The following is a 27,196-nucleotide window of genomic DNA, read 5'->3' as shown; positions in this document are numbered from 1 at the left end:
GTGCATGCATCTGGAGTTCCTTTGCAGTGGCTGGAGGCTCTGGTGCATTCAATCTCTCCCTCCCCCCCCCCCTCTCTCTGCCTCTTTCTCTGTCTGTTGCTCTCAAATAAATAAATAAAAATAAAAATAAAGAAAAGCCAAACTTAATTGCATGTTTTTCCTTTGTAAAAATATTTTCTTTATTCATTTATTTGTAATGAGAGAGAGAGAGAGACAAGAGACAGAGAAAATGGGCATATTAGGGCCTCCAGCCATCACAAATGAATTCCAGATGCCTGTGCCTCTTTGTACACCTTGCTTTACATGGGTACTAGGGAATCAAACCCAGATCATTAGGCTTTTCAGGCACGTGCCTTAGCTGCTGAGCCATCTCTTCAGTTCTAATGATTTTTTTTCTAAGAAACTCAAGTTAGCAACTCAAACAGCAAATTTTTACATCAAACATGCTAACTCAATACAACCAAAATATACAGTACTAATTTGATACTACATACTGATGAAAGCTGGTAGAAAAATATTAAGTTTTGTTAGACATATATAGGCTACCCACCCATAGCTAGAAGGACACAGGCTCCTATCACTGACTCACCTAGTCCACTTGTTTCAGGCCCCAGCACAGTCCAGACACATGTCTGTTACTGGAGTACCCCAGTCCCAGACAACCATGTATTCTCTAGTGGAGCTGCTCTTGCTACATTCTTGGCAAGACAAGTGGATTATCTCCAGATGGGCAAACCCTGACTCAAAACAAATAACACAGGAAACCAAGGCAAAACATCCTCACCAAGAATGACTCATCCCAAAGTGGAAGGCTCCAAAAGACCAATTTGGAGGAAACTCCAGGCTAAATATTACAAAACACAATTAGAATAAACCTATAACACAAACTTAAAACATGATATAAACAAAATCCTGAACGACATGCAAGAGAATGAACTAAAAGAATCCTATAAACACCTGCATGAATTCAAAGAGGACATGAACATTTGCCTGAATGAATTCCAATCAACTAAGTATGAGTCAAACCAAGGAAAGAAAATGGAACTCAATGAAGAGGTAAAGATGTTGTAAAGAAACCACATGAAAATGAAAATGAAATAACTCAAAAATCTCCCAGGAAAGTCATTCCAATAACCAGGGTTAATGTGGAAGACAGGATATCAGGACTTAAAGACAAGAAAGAGGAAATAGAAAGGGAGGACAAAACCAATTACAAGTTCAAAAAAACATATGAGCACAGATCCGGAGGCCAAGATCATAATAAGTTAAAAATTGAGCATAATGAGAAAAACGTGAGACATCTTAAAAAGACAAGCATTAAGCCAGATGTGGTGGCACACGCCTTTAATCCCAGCACTTGGGAGGCAGAGGTAGGAGGATCACCGTGAGTTCAAGGCTGCCCTGAGACTACAGAGTAAGTTCCAGGTCAGCCTGGACTAGAGTGAGACCCTACCTTGAAAAACCAAAAAAAAAAAAAAAAAAAAAAAAAAAAAAAAAAAGACAGACATTCAAATCATGGGCTTACCATAAGGAGAAGAACATCAGGTTAATGCCATGAAAATATTGTTAGGCTGGAGAAATGACTCACTGGGTAAGGTGTTTGCCTGTAAAGTCTAAGGACCTAGGTTTGATTCCCCAGAATCCATGTAAAGCCAGATGCACAAAGTGGTGCATGTGTCTGGAGTTTGTTTTCTCCCTCCCTCCCTCCCTCCCTCTCTCTCCCTCTCTCTCTCTCTCTCTCTCTCTCTCTCTCTCTCTCTCTTTCTCTCTCTCTCGCTGTTTTAAAAATATCATGTCAATAAAATTATAGAAGAAAAAATTTCCAATCCTATGGAACAAAATCCCATCCAGGTATAAGAGGCATAGAGAGTGCCAAAAAGACCAAACTGGAAAAGAAATTTCCCATGGTCATATGTTAATTAACACTCTAAACACAGAAAACAAAGCAAGCATAATTAAAAGTATCAAGAGAGAAACAGTATGTCATTTATAAAGGTTAAGTCAACAGAAAAAATACCAAATTCTTCAATTGAAACTTTAAATGCCAGAATGGCTTTGGAATAGAGTAATTTAAATATTGAAATACAACTTTCAACACAACAACTATACCCAGCAAAATTATTTCTCATAATAGAAGGAAAAAGAAAAGCTACCTGTGATTAAAAGAGCTACCAATAAGAATATATGAGGACTGGAGACATGGATTAGCAGTTACGGCATTTGCCTGCAAAGCCAATGGATCCTGGTTTGACTCTCCAGGACCCACACAAGCCAGATGCACAAGAGGGTGCATGTATCTGGAGTTCTTTTACAGTGGTTGGTGGCTCTGAAGTGCCAATTCTCTCTCTCTCTCTCTCTCTCTCTCTCTCTCTCTCTCTCTCTGCCTCTTTCTCTCTCTCAAATAAATAATAAAATAATATTTTTAAAAAAGAATATATGAGGATTGAGTTACCAATACAGAGAATACTGGGTGGAATACTTAGAATGATAGAGAAGAATAAACATGATTTAGAAGCTACAGAAGGGGAAAAATAATAAAAATTAGAACTGTTTTAAAACAAATGGAAATCAATAAATCATTAAATTCCACAAAATCATCAACGTGGCAGGGATTAATTCACATCTATCAATTATAACTCAGAATATCAATGGACTCAATTATAGTCAAAAGAAGCAAGGAGACAGAGTCTAGGGGAAGGGAAGAAGAGCAGAATGGGAGAATGACAGAGACAGTCTTACAGCTTCAGACCCATGTATATGAGCCACATATCTAATTAGAATGAGTCTCTCCATTAGGCTCAGGGAGAAACCTGATTGGTTGTTGGGTCCAAGAGCAACACTGATTCAGGAAGGGCTCATCCATGGCAGTTTAAACCTGAGATTGGAAGCAGAGGAAGTTTTTGGTGTTGCTGAGGAGGAATTAAGATGTTGTTTTTTAAATAGCCATTTTGGATCAGATGGAAGTTTTAATCCTGCCCAGGCAGGCAGTGACATCTATGTTTCTGTGAGCCAGTCCCTGGCTGTCAGGAGAAAGCTACCTTGTCACTAATCTTATCATTAGCAGAACATCCTAATTACCCCACTGCAACAGCAATAGCAACGGCAACAGTTTCCTGTTTCTTCCCTAATTTAGTGTGTTTAGCACCTGTGGGCTTGCCCTTCCTAAATCAAAATTCCTGTTGTGCCCAACAAGGAAACATGTTCCTTCCTACACACCTGATCCTGGTGATGTGTTTTATTCTAGTTGGTTTCCTGATTCATATAAAGGGAGCCACGCCACCTGTGTAAACCCCTTTCTCCATAGGTTTCTCAGTTTCTTGGCTCCCTTTCCAGCAATGGTTTGCAATTTATTTGCCTTTCCTTCATCCCTCAACTCTCCCTAAAATAAATCCCATAATTTACTCTTCTCTGAGTCTGCAGGTTCTTAAAAATATTTTATTTATTTGAGACACACACACACACACACACACACAGAGAGAGAGAGAGAGAGAGAGAGAGAGAGAGAGAGAGAGAGGAGATTAAGAGAATGGAGGGCTACACTAGGGCCTCCTGTTGCTACAAACTCCAGATAAATGCACCACTTTGTGCCTCTGGCTTTACATGGGTTCTAGGAATTGAACCCATGCCATCTGGCTTTGCAAGCGAGCATCTTTACCCACTGAGCAATCGTTCCAGACCCAAATCTGCAGTTTTTTAATTATTTACTCACCTAGACAAAAACTGGAGACTTGAGAACTGCTAGTACAGGAGTAATAATCTTACTCAGAGCTCTCCCCTACATCACTATATTACAGACTCACGATTATTAGTGCTCTCAAAGCTGTGTATTGAGGTTTTTGTGCGTCATACAACTCACGTTAACATGTATGGAAGGTACGTGATATTATTACTGTCAGGTTCCCTGCATGGCCTTAGCATCTGCCAGCAAATGCGCATGCACTTTCAAACACGACAAGGTTTGGCCATCCTGCCCCTCAGAAACGCTAGAGGGCAAGCGGTCTCTACTGCCCCACCCACCTCATGTGCGCATGCGCCAGTGCGCTGGCACTAGCACCACCTCCGCTTCCCGTCCTCCAATGGCCATCCACCTCAACGCTCCGCCTCCGTTGCCCTTAGCGTCTGTTTGTTGACTTCCGGCAGCAGGGTAGAGGCCCATTCCAAGAGGGTCGCGATGGGGGTTTGGGGGGCTAAGGCAATATCTTAGGCCCAGCTGCACAGCTCCAGCTGTCTTCCCCAAGCAGTACTTTCCGTATACAGTCCTCAGCATGGCGGAGACCGAGTCTTTAGTGCCTGGTGAGTCGCGCCCGCGAAGGCGGCAGCGGCTGAGGCGTCTGACCTAAGGGGAGAGTTGGCGGGCGGGCAGGCGGCCAGGCCCCGCCTTCGGGCGGGCCGCATCGGGGTACAATCTGGAGTTTTAGTGGCTAGACTATGCCCAGAAACCTGGCCGCGCCTCTGAGAATAACTGAGTGGAAAAGAGGGGACCTGAGGTAAAATTCCGGGTCTGTGTGATTTTAAAATGAGCTTTTTGGTGAATTTTCTCACAGGCAGTGGCACTTATCTCGCGCAAAACCCTAGGTACCTACTTCATGTGAGACTGTATGGCCCAAGTACCCAGTTTGGTATTGAATTCAATAGAGTGAGTGGACTTGCGGTGGGAGGTTAAAGGGGATGAAAGAAATGAACTAGAGAAAGAGGAGGAAAGCCCTGCTCCCCCCTTTTAAAAAGGCATTTCTTTTCTTGAATGTTAGTTTGAAATAGAATTAACATGACCCAGTACGGCTTCCGTACTGCGTGACAGTTACATTTACCCTTTAGAACCCTTTGGAAAGTTGGTCATTCCGTCAACAATGCTGATTGTGGTCCACTAAATTGACTTGCAGACCCCACGCGACTAAATTTAGTCACACGACTAAAATTTGGACAAAAATACTGGTTAGGGCAGAAGTAAAACATTCATACTAATGTAAAAGTAATACGTAGAAGTAATATATTCATGTTTTCAGTTTTCTGTGATTCTCCCAACTTGCCACTCTTTGATACCTGGTATCCTGGAGTTCTGAGCTAAGTGACAGTACAAGAAATAAAAGGAAAATCCACTTGACAGATGCTAGGGGGCAAACCAGACCCACCAGTCTCTTGTTTAGAAAAGGAAATCATCTGCGGAGGCTTTCTAAGCAACCAAAATCAAGCAAATGATTCATTTATGGGTCCGGGTCTCCTAACTCTCAAATGAATGTGAACTAGTATGCCTCCATAATAGTTCTTAAAATGTTTTTATGGTGACTTGGTCTCTTGTACATTAATATTTATTATTAATATATGCTTTTCTTTCAAATACTGAGTAGGTGTGATCATTCCACTTTCGGATTTCCACAGAAGCCAGATCTAGTCTGTTTAAGATAGTGCACATGACTTTGAATAATTATTGTGGTCTGATAGTTTTTTTTAAAAAAATCTTAAAACTATTACTGGACCAAAAAGTTTGTGAAGGCTAATATGATCAAGTAATAACAGTTTAAGTATTTCGAGTTTCACCATCTGCCTCCTCAAATCTCCTAGAACCATGACACATTTTATAGTTATTTGTCTATTGAAAATTCATTCCTTCTTCGAAATAAAAAAAAAAACTGAAATGATTCTATGTTTAAGGTTAGGTAATCTGCTGTTAAAACATTAAGTGTTGAAAGGTATGTTTGACTCTCTACTCACCATTGTGATGACCTGTACACAATTATGAATAAATGTGCATGCATGTAAAAGGGAGGTTTTCTGTGCAAAATAGAATACTTTTAACAGTAACATACTTATTATTAAAGCACTACTTTGTGTAAGGTAATATGGATAGCATGGACAAACTTAAAACTTCAGAACATGGTTGAGAAAACAAAATAGTGATCAATAAACATATGTGTAACCATTTCCTTTAGAAAGGTTGCCAAGTAGAGTATAACTAATTGCTACATAACTTCTGTGTGTCACACAACTAAAAAATACAGTAATTGTTTCTTCTTTTTGTGATAGGAGTTTATAGAGGTAGCTATGAGCTAACATTTGGAATTGTGGGATCTGTACTAGGCTGTTTATGCATAAAATCTCATTTATTTCTCACAACTATGATATTAAGATAGCCCTGTGTTTATAACATAAGTACCTTCTACCTTTATGCATCACCTATTTGTACTTGTGTCAGATTCAGGACATATAAAAGCACATTGATATTTAGGTACTATCCAATAAATATCATAGTCATTAAAGAAAGAAGGTAAAAACTTAGTAAAGTGTTCTGTTGATAATAATATAGCTAAGAACTTGAATATGCAACTGCCATTAAAGACTTTTTATAGCTTCCTTTAATGCAAATTAAAAGGTTAATATTGTAAATAAATTGTTTCTGTAAGTTTCGCCCCCTAGTTTTATGGTTCACTGACTCAGCCAGTAGAGAAATTGACAAGTCAACATATTCGGTAACAGTCCTTTGTTGAATAAGAACACTGGCTATTCCTTGGAGAAACTATAATAAAGAAAATTCAAACTAATTTACATAGATCCTCCTCACAAATGTCCTGTGATACTAAAGAAGAAACTCAATTTTGTGCTGGTTCTAAGTACAGAACAGAGACTCTAGTCAGAGACCAGACTATGAGATACTTAACCAAAATGAATAAAGGGCACAAACTTTACAAGTTTATTCTAGATATTAAATACCCATGTAGTGCTTTTCTTGTGATAGTATATTTCTTATTTCATAGCATGAATAACACATATTTAATTTAGTAGATGTCAAAGGTCAAACCAGAACGAAATCTAAGAACTAAGACAGGATTAATACAAAAGAAAAAAAAGCTTAACCAGTGCTCAGAGGCAAATCTGACATGAGAAAAATGAGTTGTGGGCTGGGAAGATGGCTTAGCAGTTAAAGCCACTTCTAAAGCCTGCTGGCCGTGGTTCAATTCCCCAGTATACATGTGAAACCACATACACAAAGTGGCACCTGCATCTGGAGTTCGTGTGAAGTGGCAAGAAGCCCTAACACAGCTGTTCTCTCTGTCGCTCTCCCCCATTTGTAAATAAATAAATGAAAAAAGAAAAACAATTTGTATACTGCTACTAAAAATGTATTTTAATAAGAACCAGCACCGTAAAATTTGTGACATAAAAATCTGTTTTATGTTTGCAGATACAGGTGCCATATTTACATTTGGAAAAACTAAATTTGCTGAAAATATTCCTAGCAAATTCTGGTTTAAAAATGACATACCCATATGTCTTTCATGTGGAGATGAACATACTGCTATTGTTACAGGTTGGTATTATTATCCTAAGTATCAGAAAAGGGGCAGGGAGGAGGGAAAGGTTGATACCAACATGTGATGTTTACATACAAAATATGTTCATATCTAATAATAAACATAAATGAAAATAGTTATTAAAGCTGACCATGGTGGTGCATGCCTTTAATCCCAGCACTCAGAAAGTAGAGTACCATGAGTTCAAGGCCCACCTGGGGTTACAGAGTTGAGTTTGAGGTCAGCCTGGGCTAGAGTGAGACACTGCCTCAAAAAAAATTGTTATTGCATAATCTTAGAAACTCTTTACACTTAATAGGACCTGCCCATATGTAGAGTAACAATGTAAGTGTCTCAACATAGAAAAACAATGCCATTTTAGAAATCTGTTCTTTTTATTGCCTAAACATACGGTTCTTTCATGTCTAAAAATCCCACTGATTTTAAACCCAGAGACTAGAAATGAAATCATGATCCTAAAGTATTGCATTTGATCACATTTTGTCTGTTTGTAAAACTACATAAATATTACCATTATTATGTATGTATCTCTCCATATAAATAAATATATATGTATATGTATATATATAGAGAGAGAGGAGAGGGAGAAAGAGAGGGAGAGGGAGGTGGGGGAAGAGAAAGAAACAAAGAAATACAGAGAGAACAGGCATTATAATATGTTAAACCTGTTGAAGACATAAAATGTTGGGCTGGTGAGATAGGTTAGCAGTTAAGGCACTTGTCTTTGAAGCCTATGGACTCAGGCTTGGTTCCCCAGTACCCATGTAAGCCACATGCACAAGGTGGCACATGCATCTGGAGTTTGTTTGCAATGTCTGGAGGCCCCAGTAATCCCATCCTCTCCCTTTCTCAGATAAATTAAAATTTTAAAAAGACATAAAGTGTTCTTTTACTTATCAGAGAAATTTTCACATACTGGCTTTTCCATGTAGTTTTTGCAATGTTAAGTTACCTTATTATACTTAAGAAATTTTCTACATATACAATTTGTTTTAGGATATGTTTCAGTGTAATACAATTTATTGTTGGATAATATTAGAAACCTTTTACACCCAATGAGCTCTGCCTATACATACATGGACAACAGTAGCATGTTTCAACATAGAGAAATAGTGACAATTTTAAAAGTCATATTTTTTATTACCTTGTAATGACTTCTTCTCACATTATGTGAATGGTTTAATTTGATTTTTGGTTTCCCTCCTATAGGAAATAATAAACTTTACATGTTTGGCAGTAACAACTGGGGTCAGTTAGGATTAGGAACAAAGTCAACGATCAGCAGACCAACGCGTATCAAAGGTTTGGGTATTCCCCCCTTATATATCATTTTAAATATTCAACAAATTACACAACATACTTTAATGCACATTATGTTATTTAATATCATAAATAAGAAAGTCTTTGTTTTACTTTGTAACATTTAGTCTCATTATCAGCATCTAACTTTACTGTTTACATGAAATTTGAAATTACTTTTATATGTTATGTGTCTAAAAATTGAATTTTAAAGACATGACCCATAAAGAAAGTAATGATACTACAGTATTACATTTGAACATTAATTTTATTTTTTGTTTTAAAGTGGCTTAAATATTACTATTAATGTCACTTCTCATAAGTAAAAGAGGTATGATAATGTGTTAGACTATCAAACTATCTCATCACAGTTATATGTAGTTGTAGTTGTAGGTTTTATAAAACATGCTTTATCCTGTAGCACTATATATAGTTAGTAGATGATCTGAACAAAACATTAAGGGTAGAAATAGGAGTTCATTAATACTAGCCTACAAGAATAAAATATCTGAAATCAGCTTTGTCCCAGATTATATGATGTGTGTGTGTGTGTGTGTGTGTGTGTGTGTTTGTCTCCCTTAGAAAACATTCTCACTGTCTTATGCAAAGTTTCTGGGTATAGCTTATGAACACTAACTAAATTTAAAACATGATGGAGATTCGCAGGGATATTATAAAAGCAATATTCTTTGTCTTACTGGCCAAAATTTAAATTTCAGCTCAGAAATTTTAGTGTGAATTTATTATATTCATGGTAATCACTGGCATTGTAATTGCATTATTAAAGTTTTTCACATGGTCAAAATGTATTTATTGAGCACAGACTATTAATCACTTGGGGATATTCACAATGAACATGATCCTTACAAACACCTCATAGATAAGTGAGCAGTAGAGTAGATTATAAAATCCCCTAAAGAGCAAGGACTCTTTAGCCATCTGTGTAGTTGATTTGCCAAGTAAGTCTAGGAATGTTTAATTTTAAAATGTAGATAAATGAATTGACAACTTTAACATAAATGTATGCCTGTGATTATTGGCCTTAGGGTTTTTATTTATTGGGGTAGAAGATGAGTTTGATAATGGTGTTGGCAGGCTAGGTAATAGATTAGGTTGGTGAGGAGAGAGGATAACAGAAAGCATTGGACTTTGGCATGTGGGATTTAAAAAAAAAATAGATGCTTCAGCCTTACATTAGACACAATGACTCACTGCCACACTCCATTTGTTATCATGATGCACAACTAGGTCTAAATAAAACGTCTGGTGTAATAAGTAACATTTACATTGGATTCAGATAGACCTACTTTCAAATTTTCGTTCTGGAGCTACAGATGTAGTTCAGTTGCAGAATACAATAAATAAATAAATTTTAGGCTGGGGAAATGGCTTAATAGTTAAGGTTTAACAGTTAAGATTCAGTTCCTCAGGACCCACATAAGCCAGATACAAAAAAGGTTGCATGTGTCTGGAGTTCATCTGCAGTGGCTGGAAGCCCTGGCATTACTATTCTCTCTCTGTCTCTGCATCTTCCTCTTTCTCAAATAAATAAATAAAAATATTTTAAAAAATAAAATAAATATCAATTATATCATTTCGTTATCAGACCCCTTGATTACTTATTTTCATACCCATAAAATATTTTAATTGTCAATTTTTATATGTTTAGCTCTTAAGTCTGAAAAAGTGATACTTGCTGCTTGTGGAAGGAACCACACCCTAATTTCAACAGGTATGGTATCAACCTGTGTTACTTCTTTTGAGGCCTCTCTTATTAACTCTTGGGCTTTGTAAAATTAATAAAAATAGTACGTTAGCACTGGTAAGATTGAGTATACATAGTTTCCTTTTAAAATAGGAATAGAAATGTTAAATAACTGAAAATCAAGCTGTTCTTACATTGTATCAAATGATGGCATCTCCTTACCTGCGTGATTATCTTAGTCAGCTTGCTCTTGTTTTCTTGTTCTTCCTGCTTTACAGAGAGTGAGTGGAAGCCTCACTGAAGTCTAGTGATATGTGTCAGTTCAGTTATATCAAAATTTAAACAGGGTGTGACATATGTATATATGTTAATAAGGTGATTGTAAAATTTATATAAAAAATGAAAGGACATAGAATAGCGAAAAAAATTTAAAAGAACAGACTTGAAGGACTGATACTATGAATTCAAGATCTGCTATAAAGGTACAATAATCAAGAAAACATGGTATTAGCAAACACGGACAAAGTTTAGTGAAATAAAATAGACTCCAGAAATAGACCCATACATGCATGTCCAGTTTACTTCTAACAAAAGTGCAAAGCAGTTCAATGGAGGAAAATATAGCATTGTCAACAAATGCTACTGAAGAGTTAGAATTCCTGAATTTAGTGTTCCTTCCTGTCTCCATTTTTTTCCATAGTTTTTGCTTGCTTTGGCTCCTTCCCACTTGTATTTATTCATATTTTTGGACTCTTAATAGAGGAAATATCAGGTATATGTTGACTTATTTATAATTAATAATATTAATAGAGGAAATATCTGGTATATGTTGACTTATTTATAAAACAAGCTGGCTATAGTATATTAATATTTCTTCTCCATGTACAGTTAATGGCAGTGTATATGCAGCTGGAGGAAATAATGAAGGACAACTGGGACTTGGTGACACTGACGACAGAGATACTTTTCATCAAATTAGCTTTTTTACCTCCAAGGATAACATTAAACAGCTTTCTGCTGGAGCCAATACTTCAGCTGCACTAACTGGTAAGTGAGACTTGCTTGCATTTTTATTTGGACACATCTTTTCATTTAGAAGAGGATTTATAAACCCCATAAACCCAGTATCACTGCTCAGCTTCCTTTCATTGACTGTGCATATATAGAAAACTTAAAATACAGCTTTAAGTCTATTTGTGGTGTTTATAGAGATATAAATAAGAAGGGTGATTAATAAAGTCCAACCTCCTACTCTTGGATATTCTTAAATATTATCTTTTGTTTTTTGGTTTTTAAAGGTAGGGTGTCCCTCTAGCTGAGGCTGACCTAGAATTTACTTTATAGCCCTAAGGCATCCTTGAACTCTCCATGATCCTCCTACCTCTACCTCCTGAGTGCTCGGATTAAAGGTATGCTTAAATCTTATCTTAATTGTATGTTTGAAATGTATACCTACAAGTTTAAATGAAGTTATAGCCAGAAATATCCACAGAGCTGGATGTTGGGACACATGCCTTTAATCCCTACACTTGGGAGGCAGAGGTATGAGGATTATCATTAGCTCAAGGCCACCCTGAGAATAGATAGTGAATTTCAGGTCAGCCTGGGCTAGAGTGATCCTACCTCAAAAAAAAAAGAAAAAGAAAAAAAGAAATATCCTCAGAAATGTATTGGGACCTTACAGCCATTGCATCTTTCTGCCCTCCTTACTAAAAGAAGTTGAGAACTTTCTTTAAAACTCACTGGCATTGGGGCAGGGGGGAGGGAAGTGATGGTAGCAACATATAATGGGTCCATACAGAATTTCTACTTAACAGTAAAAAAAATAGAGCCATGATCATGTTGGTCCTACTGAAACAGCTGGTTTGCTGGTAGATTACAAGAAGGACTATCTAAACACTCATTACATTGTCTATTAGGAAAATCCAAGTTGTATCTGAAATTCTTTCACTTCTGTTTTGTGAACCAAATAGTTAGTTATTCATTGTCCTTCTTTTAACTCATTTACAATTTTAATTTTATTGCTTTATTATTAACCTACCTCAAAGGTTATTTTTTTAATTCATAAAATGATAGAAATTGCCACATATGGTGGCACATACCTGTATTCCCAGTACTTGAAGGTCCAAGATAGGATAGGAGAAGAGAATGAATTCACAGCCTCCCTGGGCTACAGAGACTCTATCTCAAATGAACAAACCAAACAAAAGAATAGACGTAAGCTAGAGAAGATGGCACAACAGTTAAGTTGCTTGCCTGCACAGCATAATGACCCAGGTTCGACTCCCCACTACCCATGAAAAGCCAGATGCACAAAGTAAAATATGCATTTGTAGTTCATTTGCAGTGGCTGGAGGCCTTAGTATGCACATTTTATCTCTCCTTCTTTCTCTCTGTCTCATTCTACTTGCAAAATAAATAATAAAATATTTTTTAAATGTTAAAGTACAAAAAAATAGAAGTACAGGGGCTAGAGAGATGGCTTAATGATTAAGGCATTTGCCTGTGAAGCCTTAGGACCCAAGTTTTGCTCTCCAGAGCCCACATAAGCCAGATGCACATGGTAGCACAAGTGTCTGGAGTTCGTGTGCCATGACTCTAGGCCCTGGTGTGCCCATTCTCTTTCTTACTGTGTGTCTCTCATAAATGAATAAATAAAATATTAAAAATATAAGTAAATAAATATTGATAATTCTTAGAATATTTATTCTTATTAACCTGAAGCTCTCCTCAGAAAGAGTGCAAGTTAATGTGATTTTTAAATACTGTAAATGCTAAGTAGCTATAGTAGTTGTTTTAAATGTTTTCAATACAAAGGAATTACACATTCTTAAAGTGATACCTTGCTTTGGTCATTAAATAATGTATACATGTATGGAAATACAATGTTGCATTCCAGACATGTATATGATTTTATGCATCAATGAAGAATAAAATAAAACTAAAAATATGCAATCCATAATTCAAAAATAATCTATAAAAAATAATAACTTGAGAGCACTACTACCTTTTGAAGCCTTTTCCACCTTGTTTTTCTTATAGAAGATGGAAAACTTTTTATGTGGGGAGACAATTCTGAAGGGCAAATTGGCTTAAAAAATAAAAGTAATGTATGTATCCCTCATGAAGTAACTATTGGGAAGCCAATCTCATGGATCTCTTGTGGATATTACCATTCGGCCTTTGTAACAGGTAAAACAGAACATTTTGGATTCATCACATTATCTCATTTCTAAGTTATTACTGCTAGTGAAAATTATATAACAAATTTTATAGTTTTGTAGAAATTATGTCATAGTTGACCATTCAATGAGAATATTTGGGTATGTTTTAAGTCATAGAATATCTATCTCCCTTCCTATACTTTTTTATACTTTTAAACTTTCTCTGACATGTTAACTTATTTTATTTTATTTTATTTATTTATTTGAGAGAGACAAAGAAAGAGAGAGAATGGGCGCGCCAGGGTTTCCAGCCTCTGCAAATGAACTCCAGACGCGTGCGCCCCCTTGTGCATCTGGCTAACGTGGGACCTGGGGAACCAAGCCTCGAACCGGGGTCCTTAGGCTTCACAGGCAAGCGCTTAACTGCTAAACCATCTCTCCAGCCCTGACATGTTAACTTTTAAAATGACTATTGATCTATTGGAAAAATAAAATTCATTCAGTAAAATCCATCCTACATTTTGGATCTCAGACCTTTTTGAAGTATTTCATTAAAATCAAGGCCTATGGTCCAATTTCTTTGGATCCAGGTCTACATTCTTTGACCATCTCCTTTATTCTTATTGTCCTGATTGTTTCTTTTATCGTTTTGAGTGAGTCGTAGATTATTCTTGTGGGAGCCAGGATGAAGACTAAATAAGAAAGGAAGAGAATTCAGTATATTATTTCCTTTGGTAGGTCTTTTCTCATTACCCAGTACACCCGTAAGCCAGATGCACAAGGTGGTGCATGCATCTGGAGTTTGTTTGCAGTGTCTGGAGGCCCTGGCATGTGCATTCTCTCTCTCTGCCCCTCTCTGTCTCTCTCTGTCTCTCTGTCTCTTTCTCTCAAATAAATAAAATAAAATAAAAAGTTGAAAGGTTGAACTTTATTGTTCTATACATCTACATTTATGATAGGAGAACTATGATCATGGCTTTTCATTTAATTGATATTTTTCTAACAATCAATTATCTAAATTAGATACTTTGGTAGACCCTCTTAGACATCTCTCCAAGATTTTATTCTGAACATTTACTCTTTAATCTTGGAACCACAGATTCAGGTTTAGAAAATTCTAGTTTCCCCATCCCAGTTCTCCCCAGATTTACCAACAGATTGGTAGGAGCATGATACCGAGATTGGACTAAACTGATTTTGCTGTTATTATTCACCACTATACCTCTGGGGATAACCAGTAAATATTTTTAAAGAGGAGCAAGTTAATATTATTATTAACTGCTTTAGTAGACTAGGTATGGTGGCCCATGCATGTAATTCTAAACTTGGGGGTGGGGAGTAGAGGCAGAAGGATCATCATAAGTTGTAGGCCAGCTTAATGTACATAATGAGTTCCAGGCCAGCTAGTAATATATTTTGATACACTGTCTCAAGAAATAAGCAACAATTAAAAAAAAACTCTTCCTGATTTGCCCATTATTTGAATATGTAGGATTTATCATCTTAACCAATAGGCATGACATTGAATATTGTGGATTTTTTTAATGTCCAAAAAACTTTATTGAGGGCTGGAGAGATGGCTTAGTGGTTAAGCGCTTGCCTGTGAAGCCTCAGGACCCAGGTTCAATGCTGGACTCCACAGGACCCACGTTAGCCAGATGCACAAGGGGGCACATGCATCTGGAGTTTGCATCTGAAGTTCATTTGCAGTGGCTGGAGGCCCTGGCGTGCCCATTCTCTCTCCTTCTCTCGATCTGCCTCTTTCTCTCTCTGTCTGTCACTCTCAAATAAATAAATAAATAAACTTTATTGAGATATATTTTACAAACTATATTATTTACTTGTTTACAGTATATAATTAGAAGGTTTTAAATATATTCACAGACTTATAAAAACGGGGATCTCTTAAACTACATACATTGCTACAAGTCTGTTTCTATTAACTGATGTGAACTGTCAGTAATTTTTGTATTAGCCACTATTTTATGACTTTTATCATTTAAAGCAACTTTTTACCCATCTTAGAAATAACTTAAGCAAAAGAGCTTTTACTTGACATTTATTTTGGTTAAAGATGGTATATAGAGAAGAACAGTAGTCATCTTCTCTTTATATGTGGAGTTTGGAGACCAAATAGAACATTAAAATTTTTAATGAAAATATAGGACAGGTTACTGAAATAGTCACCTCTAAGACATTCCATAATATTGTCACTCACTAGTATGTTTGAGTCCTCGTGTTTAAGTTCTAAATTATATAAAATAAGTAATTTATAAATATTAGAAATAAAATATATACAATTTTTGTTATTGTTCCTAATTTCTCTATCTTTTTATCTGACATGTTAATGGTTGGGTCTGAGCATTCTAACAGATGATTCATAGAATAAAGAGTGAATTTGTTGTAGTAGGGGATATAAATAAATGGGTTGTGATTGTGAGAACCAGGCACAGGTGTGTATGGAGCAGTCTTCAGAGACTAGAGAATAGAGAACTGGCAGGGTAATTAAAGTCAGATTTTTGCAGAAGGCAGATACCACAGCCAGGGAGATTAAAAAAAATTCCAGACTTTATTAAATGTAATAGGTTTAAGTGAAGTAAAAATAAATAAGAGGAAGTGATCTGTTTCTTTATTCATGGTATGGTGATATTTTTATATAGATAAAAATTGGAATTAAACTTTTTATATGAATTGAACTCTTTCTTTTTTTTCTTATGAAGAATATACTTTAGCTGGGTGTGGTAGCACAAGCCTTTAATCCCAGTACTTGGGAGGCCAATGTAGGAGGATGACTGTGAGTCCAAGTCGAACCTGATACTACACCTACACAGTGAATTCCAGGGCAACCTTGCCTAGAGTGAGACCCTACCTCAAAAAACCAAAAAAAAAAAAAAAAAACTTTGTATGGACACATCATGTGTTAGAACCATCATTTCCCTCCTCCCTGTTCCCAATCCGAGGGCCCACCTCAGTGGAGATACTGTCATTCCCCATGGGGTTGTGGGTTAAGTGCTGTGAAAGCAGAAGTCAATCATTGGGGTGGGGGAAATGCCTCTGGGTATGCTCTCCTGACCTGTGGCTCTTTTCTTTTGACCCCTCTGCCACAAAATTTCCTGAGCAGTTGTGGGTGTTTTAAATCTAATGAAATGTTAAGCTCTGAGGAACTTTTGCTTTGGTATATGTTGAGTATCCTCAGAGTCTCTCTTTGTCACCCTGGTGTAGATGGTCAGGCTCACCATGGAAGCAGTAATCTTGCTCATCTCACCAACTCCTCTGTGGTTTTACCTGGGCCTTGAGGTGTGTGTGTGTGTGTGTGTGTGTGGCGTGGGGGGTGGGAGTGGGTATATCCTCGGGTCATACTACCTTCTGAAAAACAACAGATTCTCTAGTGGGGAGTGAAGTCAGCATAGGTTAAATGCGATAAGCTTTGTAAATTTAGAGAGTTTTGGATGGATGTGGCCCTTCTTTTGGCCAAAACCTAGTGGGAGCTTGTCATTGGAGACCATAATCTCGGTCTCCATGGGATTCTGACCTGGTTCCCAGTCCCAGCCATGGGTTCCTTTGGAAAACCTTTCCCTTTATTGAAGGTCCTTCTAATAGCTACAGGAAATATTCAACCATATGAAACATCTTACTTTCAAAGATGGACATTCTGAAAAGTAATTTAGCAGCCTTCCACATAAAAGTTATCTTTTTAAATTTTATTTAGGATAGAGAGAGAAAGAGAGAATAAGAATAGACACATTAGGGCCTCTTGCTGATGCAGACTCCAGGCATATGTATCACTTTGCACCTATGGCTTTATGTGGGTACTGGGGAATTGAACCCAGGCTGGCAGTCATTCTAAGCAAGTGCCTTTAACTGTTGAGCCATATCTCCAGCCCAAAAGTAAAATTTATCTTAAAGAACCTACCCCCTTCCTCTCCATCTCCCTCCCTCCCTCCCTCCCTCCCTCCCTCTCTCTCTCTACATCTCTACATACACACATACACACACACACACACACACACACACATATGTGTGTATGTAGCATGTGTATGCAGATCCTCCCCCTTCTGAAACACATACATGGAGAGGCTGAAGGAGAATGTCAAGTGTCTTTTTATAATCACTTATCTATGTAATTTTTTTTTCCCTGAGATTGGGTCTCTCCCTCAATCTGGAGTTGCTATCCATCAGTAAGCCCCAGAAATTCTATAGTTTCTGTCCCTGTGCAGTTGGGTTACAAATGTGCATGGCTATAGCCAGCTTTTTATGAGTCTTGAGATATCAAACTTGGGTGTCTCTGGTCTAAGAGACCCTCATGCTTAAGTGTCAAGTGTTCTTAACTTCTGTGCTATCTCCCCTACCCCTGTAAAATGTTTCTTATAAAAATTAATGTGTTTAAAACATAGGACTTATCCTTTGGGACTTAATAGTATGCTAGCTCCAAGATGTATAAAGTTTTGCTATCCAGAAAGTATTTCAAACTATAAATATATTCCATTTTATCTCATGATAACTGTGTGAGAGAGGTGTACCACCTCCGATTCCATATACAGACAAGTTTAGATATAACGTGATGCAGCAACTCAGTTGCAGAATCACAAATCGGCTCCCAATCTTTGGATTTTACACACCTGAATTCTGACATCTCAGTTTCTCTACATATAAACATGAGGAAGAGAATGATGTAATAGCAACAAGAGGATAATCCCTAAGTACTTCTGAATTTATTAGTTTATTTATTCATATGAAGTAAATACCCAATGCCATAGTTATTTCTATTCATATGACTCTGTGAATAAATCACAGCATTATAGACATAAGCAAGTCCCTTCTTTCTATAAGCTCACAGTTATTAGATAGTGTGATAATTGTAATACAGAGGGAAATCAGTAGTGTTTGTGTGGACAAGGTAGTGATTGTCAAGAGTTCCTTGGCGAAAGGCTTTTGGAGAAAACATCATCTAAGTCAAATCTTCTATCTAAAGGTTTGCAAAACATATGTACCTCAAACATAAATGAGGTTTCTAGAAACAGGTATTGTTTTTAAAAACATTTAACTGGCTTAGTGGCACAGGCTTATCATAAGCCCATTTATTCATAATCTTTATTCAGAAGAATTGCATGTTGAAGGCCACACTGGGCTAATTACTGAAAGAGAATCTTTCTTAAAATTTGAAACTTAGCCAGGCGTGGTGGTGCACACTTTTAATCCCAGTATTTGTGGGGCAGAGTTAGGAGGATCACGGTGAGTTTGAGGCCAACATGAGACTACAGAGTGATATCTAGGTCAGCCTGGGCTACAGTGAAATCCTACCTCAAAAGAAATTAAAACAAGGACTGGGGAGATACTTCAGTGATAGAGTACTTACCTAGAATGTTCAAACCTTTAAGTTCATTCCCCAGCACCACAAAAAGTATAAGAAAGTCAAAGCTAATCTTTGCTATATTTTATGAAAGATTATTAGTAGTGGTAATCAAGAATTCTTTATGAAGATTAGATTAAAATGATCAAGAGGAAAGGAAAAAATATAGCTTTATTTTCTTACCATGAAGTAAAAATTTCTTTCAAAAGCCAAATTTATTGAGTTATTATTTAATTTTTAATTTTATTATTTATTTTATAAAGGGGGTAAAGGGAGGGAGGAGGAGAGAGAATTGATGCACCAGGGGCTCCAGCCAATGAAGTTGCATTCCAGACACATGTACCATCTTGTGGACATGTGCTACCTTGTACACATGCATCACACCATGTGCATCTGGCTTATATGCATTCTGGGGATTCAAACCTTGGTCCATAGGCTTTGCAGGCAAGTTCCTTAACTACTAAGCCATCTCTTCAGCCCTATTTAAATCTTTTATAGATCATGAGAACATGTACTAAAATCCTAGTATTTTGTTCCCATTTATGTCATAATTAATCATTCTACTTTTCTTCCACCAGTGGACGGTGAGCTGTATACATTTGGAGAACCTGAGAATGGAAAGTTAGGCCTTCCTGATCCACTACTGATCAACCACAGATCTCCCCAGCAAGTGTCTCGAATTCCTGAGAAGGTGAATCAAGTAGCCTGTGGTGGAGGGCATACTGTAGTTCTTACAGGTATGTATGGATCCTGCTCTGGTCCCTGTGTTCTGTGATAACTAATGACATTTTAATGACCTTTCTTTCATTGAGATAAGTGCATATAATATAAGGTATAGCTTCTAAGTAGAATTTTAAGTATATAATATAGGACTGTTATATTGCAATATCTCTAAAACCTTTCTTGTATAACGGAAATATTGTGCCTAGTGTACAACCTTGCTCCAGCTGCTGAAAACCATCATCGTTTTGGAGATCGCTTATGGAAACTGTCTTTATATCTCTCTTCATTAAGATTCCCACCTTTCATTCCTATAGTAATATACATTTCTGATCCATAGAAGAATTTTGTTTTTGAGGTAGGGTTTTGCTTTAGGCCAAGCTGACCTGGAATTCACTATGTAGTCTCAGGGTGGCCTCAAACTCATGGCAATTCTCCTGTCCCTGCCTACTGAGTGTTGGGATTAAAGGTGTGCACGGCTACACCCAGCTTTAGAACATTTTTTAAGAAAAATTATGTACTGAATTTCTGCTAACATACTTGATATTTATTTTCATTAATATAATACCTTTAATGGCAGTAGATCACATTGTTTTAGCTCATTTTAAAAAAGAATATTTATGTATTTGAGACAGGGAGAGAGAGAGAGAGAGAGAGAGAGAGAGAGACAGGCAGACAGATACAGAGACAGAGAGAGAGAGAGGAGAGAGAGAATGGGCACACCAGGGCATATTAATAAGGAGGAAATTTTTTCTCCTTCTCTTATTACTATTACATTTGCTAGTGACAAAATAATAAACTTGTGAATAAATCTGTCACATCTACCTTAAGTTTTAATTCTCATACAAAATATTTTCTGAAATTGTGTTTATGAGTATATATTTATATGTGAAGAACGAAGAATGGAGCCCTTGTGCATGCTAGACAAGTGATCTACTTTCCACCACACCGCCAGCCCAGAAATTGTGTTTCATAAAACTGATTATTAAACCGTTTTTTAAAAGTACGAATTGTTTTTTTTTTTTTTTTAGGAAACACTTTCTAAGTTTGTGGCAGTGAAAGGAATTGATTTAGTGACAGTTGATACTTTTTGAGCTGGTGTGATAATTATAAGGACATGACGGGTATTTCTCATATCCTACCTATTGCTTATAACAGTTTCTTTTATGGTTACTTAGAAAAGATAAGATCCATACCATAATTTTTATAAACATTCAATTTTCTGTTTCATTATTGAAACATGCATTATTATACTTTAGCATCAGTAATTTTGTGTGGGGATTTCTTTCCAGTGTACAAGACTGAATGTTGTTATTATTTAGATATGATGGTGATGATGTCTGCCTCCATGCAGTTCTTTTTTTATATATATTTGTCCATTTCCCTTCAGATAATGTTGTATATACCTTTGGTCTGGGACAGTTTGGCCAGCTGGGCCTTGGTACTTTTATTTTTGAAACATCAGAACCCACAGTCCTTACACATGTTAAAGATAAAAAAATAAATTTTATTTCCTGCGGAGAAAATCATACAGCTTTGATGACAGGTAAGAATTAGATTTCCTGTTTTCTGTTTATAGAACTGAGTAGGCTTTATTATAAAATGAAGACTATATGGAATGACCACCATAAGGAAAGGGGTTAATGAATAAAAGATGGCATTATTTAATACTTCAAAACATAAAGTTGTAAATTCCTTTTGTTAATTTTAAATCATTTTAAAATAAGTTTGGGGTGTGGGTATAGTTCAGTGACAGATTATATGCTTAGAATGTATAAAGACTTAGATTTAATCCCTAGCACCAAAAAAGTAAATTATCCAAAGATTGAGAACTTTAAAACAGAGCCTTGGGTCAAGGGTGCATTCATGACTCCATGGTGATTACTGAGAACCCCAATGAGTAAGGCCCTCAGTGGAATGGGGGAGGGAAAGAATAGATGTAACAGTATAACTTGATGGTAACATGACCAATTTGTGATATGTCTGTATATTAAAGTTCTCAGTAAAGATAAAAATAAGCTGATAATTTTATACTTTGCCAGAAAGCTGGAATATTGTATCACTTTGATGACTCTTAACTCTTCTAAAAACTCTCCTCTCCTCTAGCCAGAGGAGGAGATTGTACAACTAACAAGTTTTTTAATCATTCTTCCTGCTCAGGGTGGAAAAAGCTGCATGCAGTCAGGCAGATTAAATTCATATGCTGCTTTTGCTACCAATAGGCAATTGGGGGAATGACTTCTTTCTTCTCTTCCCAAAATAAGAAAAGGACATCTCAGAGTGATTACTGAGTGAATATATCTCCCACTTTTTGGCTTCTCCTTTATCCAAGGAGATATTTAGAGGTCCATTTCTCAACCTCATTAGCTAGGTATTACTATAGTATAGGACCCAATAAAATTCTCCTTTTAAATGCTTCAGTCATTTACCTGTAGGTAATTTTGTATGTTCCATAATATAAATGCTTTATAACAAAATGGATCTGCAATTTAAGTATTTCTCTCTAAAAATGATGTATGAGGGCTAAAGAGATGGCTTAGCAGTTATGGTGCTTACTTGCGAAACCTAAGGTCCCAGATTTGATTCCCCAGGATACACTAAGCCAGATGCACAAGGTGACAAATGTGTCTGGAGTTCATTTACAGTGGCTAGAGGCCCTACTATGCCCATTTTTTTTCTCTCTCTAATAAATAAATAAATAAAGTATTTAAAAACAGTTCCTCCTTCTCTGCAACCTTTCAGAAAAATGACTTTCCAATTATCAAGAATTGATGTTATTATGACATAAAAGAGCAATGTGTAGAATGTAATAAAGTAGTAGTCATTTATTATTCCATAGGAGTTGTTGATATGTGTCCCCAACCTGCCTCCCTAATAGTAGCTTCTCTAATTCTAAATTTAAAGAGATAGTAAACACATAATTTTATGGATATTATTAGATTATGTAGTTAAGTTTTCATAGTACTCATTTCCACCTCAAGAAAAGCTACTGGATTAATAATTGAATATTAACTGCTTGCCTTTTTGCTTATACATATTCCCCAGTGAACAAGTTTACAGATTTCCCTCCTAGTACTAATGAGAAGTGTATAGTGAGTTCTTTGTAAGTTTTTGCCGATGTCCTAATACAGCCATTAGCTCATATTTTTAAAGTTCTCTGAGAATGGATGTGCAGTGAGGCAAATTGAATTAGTTTATTTTTTTCAGGAGAAAAATCAGTTTGGAAAGGCTTTTTTGGGATAAAGAAAGCAGAATCAAACAATAAATTTATTTACTTTGTGAATTAAAAATTTAAGTTGGTACCTTACTGTTATTTCAAGTCAGATTTTAGTAAAAGATTTTGATTTTCTTAGTGTGAAATTACTTTTCTTTAACCAGGACTCTTCAAATAGGAGCTAATTGTTTCCCAGCCTAAAGACATTTATTTAAAAAGTTTACTGCCTTTAGAATACATTTCAAAAATACATAATCTAAACTAATTGAACCTTCCATCATGTGGTTCTATCTTAACTATGTCATACAACCCTCCCCCTTTTGCTCATAGAGCTTTTATTATGTTTCAGCTTCTTGCCTAAGCCAGGTTTTCCCTTACTTCAGGCTTTTCTATGTGCTGATGACTCTACCTAAAGAATGCTCATTCCCTTCTTACCACTGAATCCTCCTTACTCTTTGGGGTGCACTTTGAAAGCTTTCCCATGTCTAGAAACTAGAGGGAAATTCTTTTCCTTTGTACCTCTATTAGCATTCATTATTTCTGCTTTCTATGGCACTTACTCATATCCTTGAAATGAAGGGCATGAAGGAGGGGCCTTAGGAGGTACAGAAATTCAGAATAGCTACTCTACAGGCATGAAGAAGGATTAATTAGAGAGAAATGACAAGATTCCTCATCATAGTTGGCCCAAGTATAGAGAGGACCCAGGTACTGGTATTAGGACTGACCAAATGATTGATTGGATTGTGGCATTTCTTAGGCAGCATTCTACTGTGCAGGAGCCAAATTAATAAAAGAGATAGTTGAATGGTTCTAAGTTATAGTTTTCTACAAATGACAAGTTTACACCCCTAGGAAACACAAGTTACATATAAGAATTTTAAAAGTATGTGATATTCCTGTATGATGAGGCTTCAACCATCAGACTTTTTGATTTATTCTCCATTTCTGTCACCTATCATTATATATAGAACCATAAACACTATAGTATGGACATATAGACCAATGAAACAGAGTGAATATAATGCAAAATTTTTAGGAAGATTATAATTGCAGTGGCAGATAGTACATTTGTTTGTAAATAGATCCACACAAATAAAACTTCTATGATTTTATTTATTTATTTATTTTGTATTTTAGATATAGGCCTTATGTATACTTTTGGAGATGGACGATATGGAAAATTAGGGCTTGGAATGGAGAATTTTACCAATCAATTCTTTCCTACTTTATGCTCTAATTTTTTGAGATTTACTGTTAAATTGGTAAGAATATCACTTTTGTTTTCATATTTTTATATAGATTTCAGTCTTTTGATATTTCATAAATAATAAGTATTTTAATAAGTATGTGATGTTTGTATGAGTGTCATTGTTAGACCTAATAAATACAACTAGTTTTATTAAAATGTTAGATATTATGCCACTCTGAAAGCCTGTCCTTTTCTTATTTTCCTTCTTTAACATCTTCATTTTTCTCATAACTTTACTCTTCTAATAATTTTATCATGTCTCTTGAAAGCTAGGACTGTCATGCTATTATTTAACAGGTAGCCAATAGAATGCTTTGCTCATAATAATAAATACTAATAGAAATGAATGTGAGAATCTCAAATCCTGTTCAAGGGTAAATCTGATAATAATTAACAAATTTTGAATTTTTGGCCTAACATTATTCAGATAAAGCTGTATAGTTTCAGTGTCACATAATGGTCAGCATCATATCTATGTTGTTTCTATTTTTATAATTTTATTTATGTGTGTGTATATATATATGTTGGTATATGGGTATCAACATGCCACAACATGTGTTAGGAAGTTAGAGGACAACCTGAAGTTATCTGTTTGCTTCTACTTTTTTGAGGCAGTGTTTCTTCTATGATCTTCAGATTCTCCTGATTATACCTCCTCATAGTTGTAGGTATACTGGGATCACAGTCATGTGTACAACTTTGCATCCAGCTTTACATGGGTGCTGGAGATGATCAATCTCGAGTCAACGGGCTTTGCAAGCAAGCATCTTCTTAACCATTTCCCTAGTTTCAGTTTGTGATTACTTTTTTGCCAGCTTAAAGCTATGTATTGTGTGAATTCTGCTTATTTGGTGGTGATAGCATTGCTTCTCCAAAGGCATTGCCTCATACTGCAGAAGAATAATTCCATTTTATAACCATTTAGTTAAAACCTCTTATGTGCAAGATAACTGGACTGAGGATTAGGAGGAATAGAGTATTCAGCGATGAACACATTGAGTAAGTCCTTATTTATTGGGCCTAATAGAGGTGACAATTTTTAAAAAAGCACATATGGAACTACGGATGAAATTTTAATGTTAAAATAGTATAAGTGGGCTAGAGAGATGGCTCAGCAATTAAAGGTGCTTGCTTTCAAAGCCTTATGGCCTGGGTTTGATAAGCCAGTACTGACATAAAGCTAGATATACAAGGTGGCACATGTGTCTAGAGTTTGTTGGTAGTGGCAGGAGGCTCTAATGTACTTCTTTCTTCCTCTCTTTCTTTGTCTCTCTGCTTACAAATAAATAAATCTGAAAATACCATAAATAGAAGTTTTAGAGCAAACTATTCTTATACTACCAGCTACTATAAAGTGGTTAAAATTGGTGTCTGAAAAATATGGTGGAATTTTGTTACTATTTCCTTGATAATTTATTTCTTAAACTTCTTTAAATATTTATTTTATTTTTCATTATTCTGTCACCATGTACGGTTGCATTTTCCTCTTTATATTTATGTGCCTTTAATTTAGAAAATGTTCATATAAAAATGGTTTAGAAACATTTATCTTGATGCTTATTTATTCTTGAATCCTTTGCCCTAGTAGAACTTCTCTGAATGTTTTTCAAGTTTTTAATGTTTCTCCAAGATTAAACATTTTTCATATACATAACTATATACATATATGTGCACATATATACTTATACACATGTATATATGTGTATATAGAAGCCATAAAACATACATAGTAAGTAGTGAGTCTAGGAAGTCTAGTAAGAAATATCTTGTAGCTAGGACTGGAGAGATTGCTTAGTGGTTAAGGTGTTTGCCTGCAAAGCCAAAGGAGCCAGGTTCAATTCCCTAAGACCCACTTCAGCCAGACGCATCAGGTGGTGCATGAGTCTAGAGTTTGTTGGTAATGGCTGAAGGTCCTGGCACACCCAGTCTCGTTCTCTCATTCTCTCTTTCTCTCATTCTCCCTCCCTCCCTCCCCCCTCCCTGCCTCTCCCCTCCCTCCCCCTCCCTCCTCCCTCCTTCCCTCCCTCCCTTCCCCCCCTCTCTCTATATATATGCATACATATGCATATACATACACACACACACACACACACACACACACACACACACACATACGTATGCCTCTTTACCCCTCTCTCTTTCAAATAAAAAAATAAGTTTTTAGAAAAGAAATATATATTGTACTTGATGTAATAACTGTTAACATATTCATGTTTTTTAAACACATTCATGTTTGATGTTAATATTGATTAATTATTCTATGGACTTAATGGTTACAGATTGCTTGTGGTGGATGTCATATGCTTGTTTTTGCCACTCCAAGACTTGGTGTGGTAGAAGAATCAGAAATTGAAGAAATGCATGATCCTGACATAAGTACATCTTCTTTGCCAATCAGTGATCTTCCCCCAGAAATACAGGAGCAAACTTTATCAGCACGTCTGAAACGAAGAGAGCAGGTAAATTCTGGTCTGCTCTACATGGTAGTATTTTCTGGTATTGAAAGAAAATATGAAAATATCATTGCATTTTCTTTGTAAGTCAAAAATGGGTTTCGAAGGTGAAATTAATAATAAAATTATTAAAGGTATTAAACTTCTAAAGTTCAGTGTTAAGTCATTAAAGATAATCTCCATGGGGACGACATACATCCCCCAATGAATAGTGTACCTTTGGAAAGGGGGCAAGGATGAAGGAATGGATGGTACCAACATCCAACATATGCTGTTTTCATACAAAGTATGTTCACAACTTAAAAAAATAACAATAAAATGCACAAAACCAAAAAAATTCAAATTGTCTTTACTTGTAGAAAGTGATACTAGAGAGTGCCTTTTTTATGGGCATTACTTTGTTATCTCAGAGTGAAGGCTACATATGTGTTACATGCTTTTTTAAAAAAATATATTGATTTGAGTGGGAGAGAGAGTAGGTCCACCTTAGGGATTCCTGGTATAGCAAAGGAACTCCAGACACATGTGCCATTTTATGCATCTTCATCTATATGGGCACTGGGGTATTGAACCAGCCTGTCAAGTCTTGCAAGCAAGTGCATTCTAACCACTGAACGATCTCTCCAGCCATTTTTGTACTACTGAGGTAAGAACATAATATCTACACAGTGAAGCGTTCTAAATGTACAGTAAAAAATTATTAGCAAGGTGCAATGTTATATTGCACAGCAG

At 36.2% G+C, this 27,196-nt stretch overlaps 1 protein-coding gene across 4 annotated transcripts in view; it reads left to right on the top strand.

Annotated features, from left to right (window-relative positions):
• Window positions 1-4,046: 4,046 nt before the first annotated feature.
• The window catches only part of Rpgr (retinitis pigmentosa GTPase regulator), a 57,433-nt gene continuing 34,283 nt past the window's right edge, over window positions 4,047-27,196 (top strand). For 2 of the 4 annotated variants that reach the window (XM_045140999.1, XM_045141001.1), the window contains exons 1-10: window positions 4,049-4,293; window positions 7,178-7,303; window positions 8,517-8,609; window positions 10,276-10,338; window positions 11,200-11,358; window positions 13,354-13,503; window positions 19,404-19,562; window positions 20,936-21,091; window positions 23,900-24,024; window positions 26,291-26,470. In XM_045140999.1, coding sequence (XP_044996934.1) covers window positions 4,266-4,293; window positions 7,178-7,303; window positions 8,517-8,609; window positions 10,276-10,338; window positions 11,200-11,358; window positions 13,354-13,503; window positions 19,404-19,562; window positions 20,936-21,091; window positions 23,900-24,024; window positions 26,291-26,470 — 1,239 coding nt within the window. In that variant the 5' untranslated portion in view covers window positions 4,049-4,265. Of the gene's footprint in view, window positions 4,294-7,177; window positions 7,304-8,516; window positions 8,610-10,275; window positions 10,339-11,199; window positions 11,359-13,353; window positions 13,504-19,403; window positions 19,563-20,935; window positions 21,092-23,899; window positions 24,025-26,290; window positions 26,471-27,196 lie in introns of all 4 variants that reach the window. The other 2 variants (XM_045141002.1, XM_045141000.1) reach the window with 2 other exon arrangements.

The sequence above is a fragment of the Jaculus jaculus genome, chromosome X, assembly GCF_020740685.1.
Source record: "Jaculus jaculus isolate mJacJac1 chromosome X, mJacJac1.mat.Y.cur, whole genome shotgun sequence".
Classification (NCBI taxonomy): Eukaryota; Metazoa; Chordata; class Mammalia; order Rodentia; family Dipodidae; genus Jaculus; species Jaculus jaculus.
Note: the sequence above shows the minus strand (reverse complement) of the source record. Positions and strands in the feature narration are given on the sequence as shown.